The sequence below is a fragment of the Daktulosphaira vitifoliae genome, unplaced genomic scaffold (assembly GCF_025091365.1).
Source record: "Daktulosphaira vitifoliae isolate Bord-2020 unplaced genomic scaffold, ASM2509136v1 Scaffold_3, whole genome shotgun sequence".
NCBI classification, from domain to species: domain Eukaryota; kingdom Metazoa; phylum Arthropoda; class Insecta; order Hemiptera; family Phylloxeridae; genus Daktulosphaira; species Daktulosphaira vitifoliae.
This window is the reverse complement of record NW_026099574.1, coordinates 1,259,790-1,273,865: the sequence shown is the minus strand read 5'-3', so window position 1 is coordinate 1,273,865 and position 14,076 is coordinate 1,259,790. Positions and strand designations below refer to the sequence as shown.

Here is a 14,076-nt window from a genome sequence, read left to right as displayed (position 1 = left end):
TATATATCACAAATCCTCCTTTTTCAGTTAGATGGTTAATATTCCACCGTACTTAGTATACCATATCTGTATAGTGTTTAGTCTCTGTTGTGCTAAGTCTATAATAGTTCTGGGAATTTACCCACCGCTGCTATAACTAAGTCATTCGCATAGGAATGTGTATTACAATATTTGATTAACTCATTTTGAGCTGTCCCAAAATGGAGCGTTCCTTAAGCATGGATTCTATCCACTTAATAATAAGTGGTTCTATTCCATGCTGTTATGCAGATTCACACATAGCATCTAAGGGAGTATTGTCAAAAGCCCCTTCGATGTCTAGGAATATACCTACTGCATACATTATATTCTCCACAGCTTTCTCTATCTTAGTGGTTAAGCAGTGTAGAGCTGTATAATTAGATTTCCCCGATTGATATGCATGTTGGTTTCATGTAAAGGGTTCTCCTTAAGAGGCCCCTCCTTGATGTACCTATCAATAAGTTTCTCCATAGTCTTAAAAAGAAATGAAGTAAGACTTATTGGCCTGTAGGATTTTTCTTCATAATAGTTAGTCCGGTTAGGTTTGGGTATAAACACTACCCTGATCTTTCGCCAGCTTTCTGGTTGATAACCATAGGCAAGGCATGCCCTAAAATTTTGCAAAGATGGGGGACCATTATCTCTAACCCTTCTTGCAGAAATGCAGGGAAAATTTCGTCACAGCCTGCAGCTTTAAAACTGCCAAAGGCTTTTATTACCCATCTTATTCCACTTGGGGTTATCACTCTCCTGGTTTGTCTCCAATCAACACAGGTCACACGTTTGTCCTGTGCATCATATTCCTGTTCTCTGTTGTTAATTGAAGAGTCAGGAAAATGTGTGTTCATCAAATGTGATAATGTTTCATTATCATTATTGGTGAACATTCCGTCTGGCAGTAGTATTGCCACGACAGTTTTGTTTGATCCATTCCTTAGTGATCGCAGAAGTCTAGTTGCTAAAGGGAGTTGTTGTATATCCCCACAGAATTTCTTCCAGCTTTCTCTTTTAGATTTTTTCAATGCAGATTTGTAGTTCCTTTGGGCGTTCTTATAGGATTTCCAGTGTTGTTCCAAACTTGATTTCATTGCTTTATTTAAGAGCTTACGTGAACTCTTTCTTAATTTAGACAGGTTAGTATTCCACCAAGCTACACCCTGCCCTGTACCTTTTCTTTCTATTAAAGGACAGTTTTCTTTGTAAGCCGAGACAATGGAGTCCTGTAGTATATTTACAGCCTTTTCAGTACTCTGTCTCGACCCTAATCTAAACTGTAGGTTATTCAGGTCACGAGAGAGATCTGCCCTGTAGTTGTCCCAATTTGTTCTTTTCGGGTTCCTATAGTACTCCGTCTCAACTTTGTTAATTTTCAAAGTGGATCGTAAGTGCCTATGATCAGAAAAAGAAGGTTCGGAGGATACTTTCCACCCTTTTATCTTTTGAAGTAACCCTTTTGAGCAAACTGTCAGATCAATGACTTCCTGCCTGTTCCTGATAACAAAAGTAGGTTCACTACCTCTATTCAGTATACTAAGGTCTGTAGTCAGCAATAGATCCATTATAACCTCTCCTCTTTGGTTGATGTTGCTGCTCCCCCAAATAGTGTGGTGTGCATTAGCATCCATACATAGGATTAGTTCTAATTTTTCGTTTTTGTAATAATTAAAGAGCATAGTTAGGTCCCTACCTGGGTCTGTGACTTCATATGGTAGGTATCTTGAAGCTACTATAATATTTTTACCATTATTTAGTGTTACTTTAATAATAGTCAAGTCTGCACTTGATAGATTAAGCATCAAGCTGGTTTTAACTTTATTATTAACCATTAATGCAAGTTCTTGGTTTATCTGCTTGTTTATGAAACAGTTTAAAATTCCTTAGATTTAGCCCCTCAATCTGATCACCATTTATCCATGATTCCTGAATAAATGCTATTTATAAGGGTATTGTATGCCTCTCAGTTAGGGTCCTTAGTAATACACTACTGGCCCCTTTACTGTGATGTAGGTTTATTTGCATGAATTGAATTCTATTGTCAGCCATTCAGAATAACTGATGTTTACGCTTGAGAAAGCACACTGTACTGGGTGTGATACAGGTATCTGAAAAAGTCCCTGTGTCACACAGCCCTCCCTGTGTTTGGTGTCTCGCCACCGTCCCCAGGTGGCGACTGTACCTTAGGTTCGCTCTCCACATTTCTTTTTGGATCCGTGGAGAGGTTCCCCTTAGCTGTGGCCATTATTGAGGGTATTCCTGGGTCCCTTTCCCTTACGTAACACACTTCCTCCCTTCCCTTTCGAGGCAGAAGTGAACTCTTTTGGACTCTTTTGGCAGTTTACAATTTTGTTCCGACAGGTTGTCCGTAGGATCCCTGATCGTCTCAAGTTCGTTTTTTTGTGGTTTTTCTATGTTTTTGTCGATATAGTTCCCACGAGTAGTCAAAAAATAAAGGTCCATCACAGCAGAGCTCGACATTGTGATTAGGCTGTATAGTCTATGATGCGCCAGGTGCCATAAAGGATCCCTATGGTCACTTTACCTTTCGGCTAACTACCCTGTGACAAGATAGCAACCCTTTCACTTGGTATGGCTGGGTTAGGGAGCCTATTCGCTATTAGCAAGCAGGTATGCCCAAGCCTACCGGTCCCAACTAACCAAAGTCATACCGGCTAAGAGCAGTGGTACGTGTTGCCATCCCCACTGAAATAACTGGGGTCCGCGGGGTTGTAAGGCCCGTAATCCTTGCGGATTTCCCTGCAGGGATGTGAAGCCCTTAATGTACTGGATTTTTTCCTTTTCACTTAAGAGAATTTTGTGCATTTTATGAGAATTTAGAGTCTCATATTTTATATTAAACATAATTTCTACACTTTTTTCAGATATCAGTTACCTTAGGAGGTGTTACACAAGGATGTCTATTGGCAGCTTTTGTTTTGGGAATGTGCTTTCCGTGTGCAAACTCCAGAGTTAGTAAAAATAGTAATAATAATTATCTATAATCCTCAAAATATTATTTTAATTATATTTTTAGTCATAAAATCATCTAAGATTGTTTATTAACTTCGATGAGAAGCTGAGAAGGTATTGGTTTTACTATGATGTGTTTTTTTTAACACGCTTATATTAGTTTCACTTGTATGTTGTTTGTTGTGAGTTTTTTTATTGTGAGTTGTGTGATGTTTGTAACTTTCCACGCGGCACGTGTTATTATTCTCGCGTCTCCGGTCGTCAATGGCCTTGAGACTAGACGGTCGTAACGCATTAACCCCACCCCGCTCACCACTCATAGACAACAATATTTTCCAACCCGTAGACGCGCGCGTGTCATAAATTATACATACATATATATATATATATATATATAAATTTTTATTGTGATTGACACGGCCCCGCGTCGTTTTACGCCGCGTTGCAAAGTCCAGCAAGTGCCGCACGGCCGACGACGACCTGCCGTCAATGATACCGTAGTCTTCTTCTCGTTGTCAAAGTGACAACGTCAACAAAACGATCCGCACTCGCGCACTGTTATCATCTACGCTGCTAACCTTTTGACGCCTGAGGATCACGCCGGACATCGCGTCGTCGACGCCAGCGACAGTGCCGCGATATTATGCGAAGATCATATATTCCTACCACCACCGATAATATTAATATATAAATACATATATATACAGGGTGATTTTTTTATCATAACCCACTCAATTACTCGCAGAATAATAATAATTTAAACCTTTTTTTGTTTTATTATCTTTAGTTACACATTATTCTTGAATTTTTAACTATGTAATACTTTTTAAGTTCATCCCTTATGCCTTGGAAGGGGGTCAACTTTGTTTTTTTAAATGGTAACACATATTTTTAATTTAATAAAATGTTTGAGTTTTTAATTTAATAGTAAATGGCATTTGAATTTTTAATATAACTTTATTAGCTTATTAGATATAAACATTTAAAGTTTCAAAATTTTGAGTTAATATACATGTATAATACACATGGGATTGTAAATACAGNTATTATATAATAGAACAAGGAAAAAAACGCTTTTCTGGGAAAATTACTTAGCGTGCTCGGATTTTCAAAAATTTTTTTTTCAACGAAAGTACACGGTCACCAGACTCCAGGAAAATTTTGGCGAAGGTCGGAAAATTTTTGCCGCTCGCCCGCGAGCGTTTTAAAATTTCGACCGTTTTCGAGAAAAACGCTCGCTGACGCCAGCGTTTTACGACTTAAGGTTTGAAATTTTCATCAGACCCGCCCAATGACATTCCTGAGATATGATAAAAAAATCAATTCAATCCGTTCATTTTTCACCGTTTTACGAGCTTTTTTTTTTTCATGCGCTCGAGACGCCAGGGCGCGCCGCCCGAAATTCTTGCGACACTTTACGACATGAAAACGATTTTTTTTACGATTTGCAATCATACCACGGCGTTCTGTACGTGCCAAGGAAGCGCCAAAAATCGGAAAATCCCAGATCCGACAAAAACTTTGGCCGCTACGAGCGTTTGAAATTCATCAAATTTTAACGGAAAATGACGATTTTTCTGTTTGCTAATAATACACATGTACGCGTCCTATTATATCTTATTATATAATAGAACAAGGAAAAAAACGCTTTTCTGGGAAAATTACTTAGCGTGCTCGGATTTTCAAAATTTTTTTTTTCCACGAAAGTACTCGGTCACCAGACTCCGGGAAAATTATTGGCGAAGGTCGGAAAATTTTTGCCGCTCGCCCGCGAGCGTTTTAAAATTTCGACCGTTTTCGAGAAAAACGCTCGCTGACGCTAGCGTTTTACGACTTAAGGTTTGAAATTTTCATCAGACCCGCCCAATGACATTCCTGAGATATGATAAAAAAATCAATTCAATCCGTTCATTTTTCACCGTTTTACGAGCTTTTTTTTTTCCATGCGCTCGAGACGCCAGGGCGCGCCGCCCGAAATTCTTGCCGAAGGCGCGTAAGGCTCGAAGGGCCCCGGGTCTGGGGCGGAGCCCCAGCTAGGCGGAGCCTAGTACATGTATAATACACATGGGATTGTAAATANTTATTAGATATAAACATTTAAAGTTTCAAAATTTTGAGTTAATATACATGTATAATACACATGGGATTGTAAATACAGGTAGCTAATTGGATTTTTATGACATTGCTGTCTCAGTCACGGATTGTTTATTATCAATTATGATTATCAATAGATATACTTTCTGTATTGTCAGTTAGTGTATTTATAAACTCATAACAATGTGCCTTACTATCATTGATAATAACAATGCTGTGTACCTGCTAATATCGATGTCATAAAAAATCAATTAGCTACCTGTATTTGTAATCCCTTGTGTATTATACCTATATATTAACTCAAAAATTTGAAACTTTAAATGATTATATCTAATAAACGAATTAAGTTATATTAAAAATTCAAATGCCATTTACTATTAAATTAAAAACTCAAACATTTTATTAAATTAAAAATATGTGTTACCATTTAAAAAAACAAAGTTGACTCCCTTCCAAGGCATAAGGGCTGAACTTAAAAAGTATTACATAGTTAAAAATTCAAGAATAATGTGTAACTAAAGATCATAAAAAAAAAAAATGTTTAAATTATTATTAGTCTGCAAGTAATTGAGTGGGTTATGATAAAAAAATCACCCTGTATATATTAATATTTATATGTACGTATATGTTAATATTCATTTATATATTCCTACAGCCGACGCCTCTGCCGCCGTATATGCCTCGTGTATAATGTTCTCCCCGCCATGCCCGGCCACAAAACACAGCTATACCTCATGCGTGATATGTTTACGTACTTAAGTCGCTTTACATGTATATATATTCTAATTACTATTAAAACTTATATATTAATACACTTTATTCTCATTAAGAGATATATAGGGTATCTATTCCGATTACAAAGGATGATCCCCGTATTGTCATTTTTCGTCACTACCTCCATATTGCGCGCCTGCTGCTTTCTTTGGATGTGGTAGCCGTTTCTCAGATTCCCTCCTCGGAATCGAACCCTGATTTCCTGTTACCCGTTACAACCATGATATTGATATTAACTACTGTCATTACTTTTTCAAATATGACCAAATCAATATAATTTTTTTATTATAGATGCATAATGTCTTTACCTATTATTTGATATATTTTTTTTTTAAATTATACATATATAATTTATATATAAATTTGACCCTTCACCTGCCCATAGGGGGGATTTAAAATGACAACTTTTTCACAAAATATTAACTTTTTCAACTTATTTTTTGAAAATGTTCCGGAAATACTAACACTTTTTTATATATCTTAAATTAAAGCTTATGTAATGTAATCTATTATGAAAAAAAAAATGCAAACTTTATTTTGACTTCATGGTGAAAATGACTACCATATTTAAAAATATTCTATATTTGTGTTAAACTTCTCGTTTTTGTATTTTTTTATTTTAAAATACCGTACAAAAAGTATTATTTCTCATTAGATTTTTATCTCATTTAGATTCAATATCTTCAATGAATATTAAGGACTCCATTACTATAGTTTCCCCTCGTTTGATGAAATTTCTTATTCATATTAAAACTATTGTACTAAAATTCTCGAATTTATGTTTTATATTTTTAACTTTTTAAACATTTTTATACTGTATTATTTCAAAGCAACCACTGTACATTACACGAATTGCCAGCTAAATATGACAATTTAAACTAGTTTAAAAATGTAAAACAGCTTTGTTGAACTTCGAGGATGCAAATAATTAATATAAGTATAAATTTATACTTAATGCAAATAAGATTCATTAAATTTTTATAAAAATTTGTGATCTCATTATAATAGAAACCCTTGTAACATATTTTAAAATAAACAAAACAAAAATAAAATTAACACAAAAATAATGTTTTTTAACTAAGGCAGCCATTTGAAAACAAAAAAAAGGTCTTTGGAACAATTTTTAGCTTCGATGCGAAGCTGAGAAGGTATTAATTTTGCTATGATGATGATGTTTTTTTTTTTTATTTTTTTTTGTGCCTGTATACGCTTAATCTCAGCTCTCACCGAACCGATTTTGATGAAAAATATGTCAAAAGATCACAAATCGTATCTAGTTGAAGACATTACTCTCAAAAATTGAAAAAAAAATCCCTCATTCCCCGTAAACGGGGGAAATCCCCCAAAAAAATACAAATTTAAAAATCGCTAATTTTCGATATTTTTTCATTTTTTTTTACTTAAAATTGCCCTAACTTTTTTAAAAATGACCCAATCAATATAATTTTTTTTTTATAGATACCTTAGATATTTACCTATCATTTTATATATATTTTTTATAAATTTGACCCTTTCCCTGCCCATAGAAGGGGATTCAAAATGACAACTTTTTGACAAAAAATTAACTTTTTCAACATAATTTTTGAAAATGTTCCAAAAATACTGACACTTTTATATATATCTTAAATTAAAGCTAATGTAATATACTTTAATCTGAAAAAAAAAATTTGACCTCTGGACTTGTCTTCATGGTGAAAATGACTACCGTATGCAAAAATATGCTATTTTTTTGAAAAAATTCTTGATATTATATTTTACATTTTTTAACATTAGGATGCTATAACTTTTTAAACAATGCATGAATCAATTCTGTTTTTTAATAATAAATACTTTATATATATCTCTTTCATTCGACATACTTTTTTTTTAAATCGGACCTTTTCCCTTTATACAGCGGGGGTGCAATCCTTTTAAAATGCGTATAGAAAGTAGAACTCTTTCAACATAACTTTTGAAAATGTTCCGGAAATACTGACACTTTTATATATATCTTAAATTAAAGCTTATGTAATATACTTTAATTTGAAAAAAAAAAATTTGACCTCTGGACTTGTCTTCGTGGTGAAAACGGACATCAAAGTTAAAGAAAAACGTACGATTTCCGTGAAAAAAATCTCGATTTTATATGTTATATTATTTAATTTATATTTTATATAACTTTTGGAAAAATGTATGGATCTATATTATTATTTTTTTATAATAAATATTTATATACCCCTTTCATCTGGCACGCTTTTTTTGTAAATCGGATCATACCCCTTTAACAAGGGGGGTCAAAACTTTAAACATGCGTATTGTTACTAAGATATTTTCAATTTAATTTTTGAAAGTGTTCCGGAAATACTGACACTTTTATATATATCTTAAATTAAAGCTTATGTAATATACTTTAATGTGAAAAAAAAAAATTTGACCTCTGGATTTGTCTTCATGGTAAAAATGACTACCGTATTCAAAAATTTGCTATTTTTGTGTTAAAATTCTGGGTTTTGTATTTCATTTTATTTTAAAATACCTGACAAGGGGACTACAGATTTTCATAAATATTATATAAATAAAAAATTAATATAGCATAGAAAGTTAAACTTATTTAAATTTGTTTGCTTCTTTTAAGTCGATAAAAATAACTTTGAAATTTGATTTAGCTTAAATAACTAATTTTTTCATCCGGCGGTAACAACATACGGTTGTCGAGTTGGTAACACTGATGTTTTACACGCTTGGGGTACGAGGTTCCAACCAGCGTATGGCAATGAATTTTTTGCATTTTTTCTTAATTCTTTTTAAGTTAGAATAAATTTTCAATTGCTTTGATTTTTAACACGCTTATATTAGTTTCACCTGTATGTATGTATGTATGTATGTTTGTAACTCTCCAAACGCCATGCGTTATCGCATATTCTGTCGTCTAGACTAGACTGTTATACGCATTCACCCCTCCCCACGCCACGCTCACCACACGATGGTACACTATTCCTATAAAAATTTATTTTTAGTTATCGTACCCGTACACGCATGCTTGTCATCAATATTATGTATATATAAACAAATTTTTATTTTGACTGACCAATATCATCCGCGTACCATACGGCTTACGTATATATTCCTACCGCCGTTTATACCTCAGGTATAACGTTAGTCCGACCCGCAAGCCCACAAAACACGGCTATACCTAGTGCATGATACGTTTACGTACTTAAGTCGCATTATTTGTCGCATATAACTATTAAAATTTATATATTATCTTATTCTAAGAGATATAAAGTATTCATTCCGATTACGAGGGATAATTTCCGTATCGTCATTTTTTGTCACTACCTCCACGTTCCGGGAGTGAGTAATTTGCGGGCCTGCTGCTTTTCTTGGATGTGGTAGCCGTTTCTCAGACTCCCTCACCGGAATCGAACCCTGTATTCTCGTTACCCGTTACAACCATGATATTGATAGTAACTACTATCATAACATAAAACTAAAAAGTAAAAAATAAAAATAGTTTAAAAAAACTAAAAAACACGCTTTTAAAGCACATTGAACTAAAAAGTTTAAAATAATTTTTAAAATAAGCTTAAAACAATATTGAACGAAAAGTACTAATATTATTGTGATAAAATCGTGGGTGTTTTGTGCCATATTTTTCGTATATTGAGCGCCCGACGCTTTTATCACAATAATACTAGTATTTTTCGTTCAATATTGTTTTAAGCTTATTTTAAAAATTATTTTAAACTTTTTAGTTCAATGTGCTTTAAAAGCGTGTTTTTTAGTTTTTTTAAACTGTATTTATTTTTTACTTTTTAGTTTTATGTTATGATAATAGTTACTATCAATATCATGGTTGTAACGGGNGATCAAGGATCCCATAACTTTAGTCGCCCCTTGTAAGAAGAAATTTCTTATTCGTATTAAAATTATTTTACTATATTTTAAGTTTTAGCTTCGATACAAAACTGAGAAGATATTTTTTTGTGACTATCATTTATTTTCTCTGCTTTAACTTGACCTACTTTTTTCAACGATACGTCAAATGACTACAATTCATATCTAGTTGAAGATATTACCCTCAAAATTTGAAAAAAAAATTCAATTTATCAATTAAACAGTTAGTTATTTCATGTTCTCCATAAAGACAATTAAAATCATTAATTTCTAATGTTTTCGAAGTATTTATTGACGAGTTAAGTTTGATATGATAGGTTTCAATTACAAAATTTAATAATTTTACTTTGTAATTTAATAATTTTTTTACTCTTTTGTGTGTGCTACTATCATTTTTAAAATGATTTATATAGTACTGGACTACAAGGAACTTTTTTTNCAATGTTATAAATGCATATGTGTGTATGTGTGAGTTTATTTATTTATTGTATCATTAAAGTGTAGTGTATATTAATATACAAACGATAGAGTAGGTAATTGATTTGACGCTATATTGTTTAAACCGAACTTAATGCTAAATTGTACATTCCCAAACAACAATCATATTATGTCAATTACCACCGGAATTTTTGGTAATCTTTTTCTTTTTCTTTGCCTTAATCCCAACTACTTGGGGTCAGCCACCCTTATCCTAAGATTCCACTTGACACGATCTCCCACATCTTCTACGCTCACATCAGCTGTCCTCAAATCGCATTCAATAACATCCCTCTATTTCTTTTTTGGTCTTCCTCTATCTCTTCTTCCTTCAACATTCATTTCTATAACTGTTCTTACAGTTTACAATTCTTCACTCCTCATAACATGACTAAACTATCTAAGTCTATTTTCTGTCATCTTATCCACGATTGACGCAACACCTATACTTCCTCTTATATGCTCGTTCCTTATCCTATCTTCTCTAGTCACTCCACTCATCCAACTAAGCATTCTCATCTCTGCTACACTTATTCTCTGCTCTACTTTCTTATCAACCGCCCAACACTATGAACCATACATCATAGCTGGCCTCACAATTTCATACTGAATTTAAAAACTATAATTAGTATTTATTCATATATTATATTTTAAAATCAAAGAACTACTAATCAGGATATAATTAAAGAAATAATAAAAGAAATAAGAAGAATAATCCACCAATTTCTCTAAATGAAACACTATCTACAGATTTGCATCGAAGCGTTTCTTATGATAGTGATTTTAATCACTGTCAGATATCATCTATACTTGTGCCATCTATGCCTTGTGCACACTGTGCTACCGTTTTTTTATTAACTTTGATATCCATTTTCACCATGAAATCAAAATAAAGTTCGACATTTTTTTTTATATAACTTAAGTATATAAGATGCGCATAAATTAAATATATAAATATATATAAATGTCAGTATTTTCGGAACACTTTCAAAAGTTAAGTTGAAAAAGTTATCATTTTGAATCTTCCTCTGTAGGCAGGTAAAGGGTCAAATTAAAAAAAAATTATCAAATGATATGTAAATACTTAATATTTTTATTAAGAAACGCATAATTTTTAGAAAATTTGTCAATGCATCCAATATAATTAATTTAACAATGCATAAAATGTTTAATTATAAATATTATTTATTTTAAGGGAGCATTGTGGGGAATGATTGTTAGTTTTGCTGTAATGTCTTGGATAACTTTAGGGGCTGAAATGGCAATAATGAATGATAAAATTAAGTTTGTTACAAAAGAAGTGTCAGTGACTGGTTGTCCTAGTAATATTACTTTACAGAATACTACAGACTTTACTGGGTAACTGTTAAATTGATTATTAAATATCAAACCAAATATTAAATATAAAATTATTTACTTATTTAAAAAAATTAAATTGATAAAGTATTATTAGCTTAGTTTAATTTATTTTATAAATGTATAATGATGTAACTACTATAAACCACTTGACAATGATTCACTATATGATTGATATCAAAGAGATTATATTATGAACATAGGCATTTTTTTAATTATATCAATTTTAAAACAAAACTTAATATGTTTTTTAAGTTTTTGAAGAAAAGACAATATTTTATTAAAAAAATAAGTTCAATTTAATAATTAAATTACATGCATCATTATATGAATTCTATAGTGTTCTGTTTTTTGAAGGAATCAATTTTTGTCGAGATTTAGTCCACTTAAACAATATCAATACAATTATTTTTATGAGCCATTCTTTAAAAAGTAGTACTAAAACATTTTTGGTGATAAATTTTAATAATTTGTTAATTCTTTTTATACACAGCCTATATCGTTTAAATCACGATGTATATGTTGCTCCTGACGTATGGAAGATCTTTACTCTTTCTTATATGCATTATAGTACTGTTGGTACATTAATTGGCATATCTGTTGGGTTAATAGTTAGTCTTATATTTCCAAAAGAACAACACATAGAACCTAATCTGTTAACTCCTTTTGTACGAAGAATTGTATACCCTAATCACAAAAATCAAATTATGAAACCGAATGGAGTTATAGTCGAAGAGTACAATTTAGTGCCTCAAAATACTCAATTATGATGTTGGTTAATTATAGTTATTGTAACTATGAAGTATGTATACATTTACAAAAGTTCTATTGTTTATAATTTGAAATCAGTAAAAAGTTATAGTTTTTGAAAAAATATGAACTTTGATGTTAATTAGTAAAATGTGTATTATAATGTTTTATCTGTTTTTCAAACAAAAAAATAAGTAAATGCTTATCTAATTCAGTTTTAAAAAATTGTATTTAATTAAATAAGTTGTGTGGTCCATTTTATGGTAATTTCGAATTATACATCAATCATTTTGCCGTGCAAAACACGCAAATTTCATCTATTACACTCGTTATTACCAAATTGAGGTGAATTAAAATACTATAAGATTAAAATAATTTGTATGTCTATATAAATTTTGTTTTATCACAAGTGAGAATAACTTCTGTCCCTATATATTTTTGTTATTCCCACTTAGTTACATTTATATTGTTGATATTGTAATTTTATATTTCATCGTAAGAAATAGCATGTAGTTACCCAAGTAAAACATACCAAAGTTATTTAAATTTATTTGTTATTTATTTATATCTTATAATAATGATAATTTTTAGTTAACTACCGACATAATATGCAAATATGTAGAGATCGTTTTGATTATGTTAATTTTTTTTCCAACTGACATATTATAAAAATAATAGGTTCTCAATACGTTAGTATTTAATTTATGAACGTTACAGTGGTAGTTGAACAGGTAAAGTCTTAAAAAAAAAATTAATATCACAATAATGCAACAATTTTTAGTAAATTAATGTATATTTTTTAAACTAAAAAGTTTCCTTGTTGGAAATTCTATCAATTAGGTAAATTAAATTTTCTCCCACATTCTATCACAATATGATCAATTTTTTATGTTTCTTTATTAATTAACAAAGAATTAATGAAAAACTTAAAATTATAAATGGTGGATGATAAAAAAATACTTTAGAGACGAAATTTTACACTTACAGAAAAATTTGATTAACCGTCACTATCGGAACTATGTTTAACCATCTATTTGGTTAACAGAAATTTAATAGCAAACACACGAAGAACATATTGAATAAAATAAAAATATTTTTTTTATACAATAATTTGCTAACAGCTTAAATATAAAATACATTAATTAAAAATTATATAAAATAATTAGCCATTTTTTTTCCGAAGCTCGAGTTTTTAAAACAGTAATTTTACGTATTTTATGAAGAAGTCAAACCTGTGTTATATTTTCCTTGTCTTATACTTCAAACCAGTCGATGCAGTTTAAAAAAATGACCTATACTTTAGAACGGCTAATAATCGGGTTTTGATTTGTTACTAAATCTTTGACGGCAATAACATTTTAAATAATTTGATCATCATTAAACATTTCAAAGCCTCTCCATCATTTTTATCACATTTTAACCAATCTGTTATTTATATTGTTGTTAATAATTTATTGTTCAGTCCATAACACAATTTTGCAGCACTTACAGTCTCAGTTTTTTCAAATTCTAATATTATTGGTTCAGCTGATAGTTTATTCCATTAATTCTTCAGGTTTGACACTGTAAGATCAGCCTACGCACTAAAAATATTAAAAATGGCGTCTTTTATGTTACAGCTTTTCCAAAATTCTTTTATCTGAGGCTTTGTCAGATAATAATAAACTTTCGATAAAATATTTTATGTATCGACGCTTCATATTTTTAATTATTCCCTGGTCCATTGGCTGCAAGGGAGATTGTATTTAATGGTAAAAATAA

The 14,076-nt window shown here is 31.3% G+C and overlaps 1 protein-coding gene across 2 annotated transcripts in view; it reads left to right on the top strand.

Annotated features, from left to right (window-relative positions):
• LOC126903103 (sodium-coupled monocarboxylate transporter 2-like) overlaps nt 1-12,861 on the top strand; it is a 29,158-nt gene extending 16,297 nt beyond the window's left edge. Inside the window, exons 9-11 of one of the 2 annotated variants that reach the window (XM_050681093.1) lie at nt 2,901-2,987; nt 11,405-11,568; nt 12,059-12,861. In XM_050681093.1, the coding sequence (XP_050537050.1) occupies nt 2,901-2,987; nt 11,405-11,568; nt 12,059-12,335 (528 nt within the window). In that variant the 3' untranslated portion in view covers nt 12,336-12,861. The remainder of the gene's footprint in view (nt 1-2,900; nt 2,988-11,404; nt 11,569-12,058) is intronic. The other variant, XM_050681094.1, reaches the window with a different exon arrangement.
• Nucleotides 12,862-14,076: the final 1,215 nt, after the last annotated feature.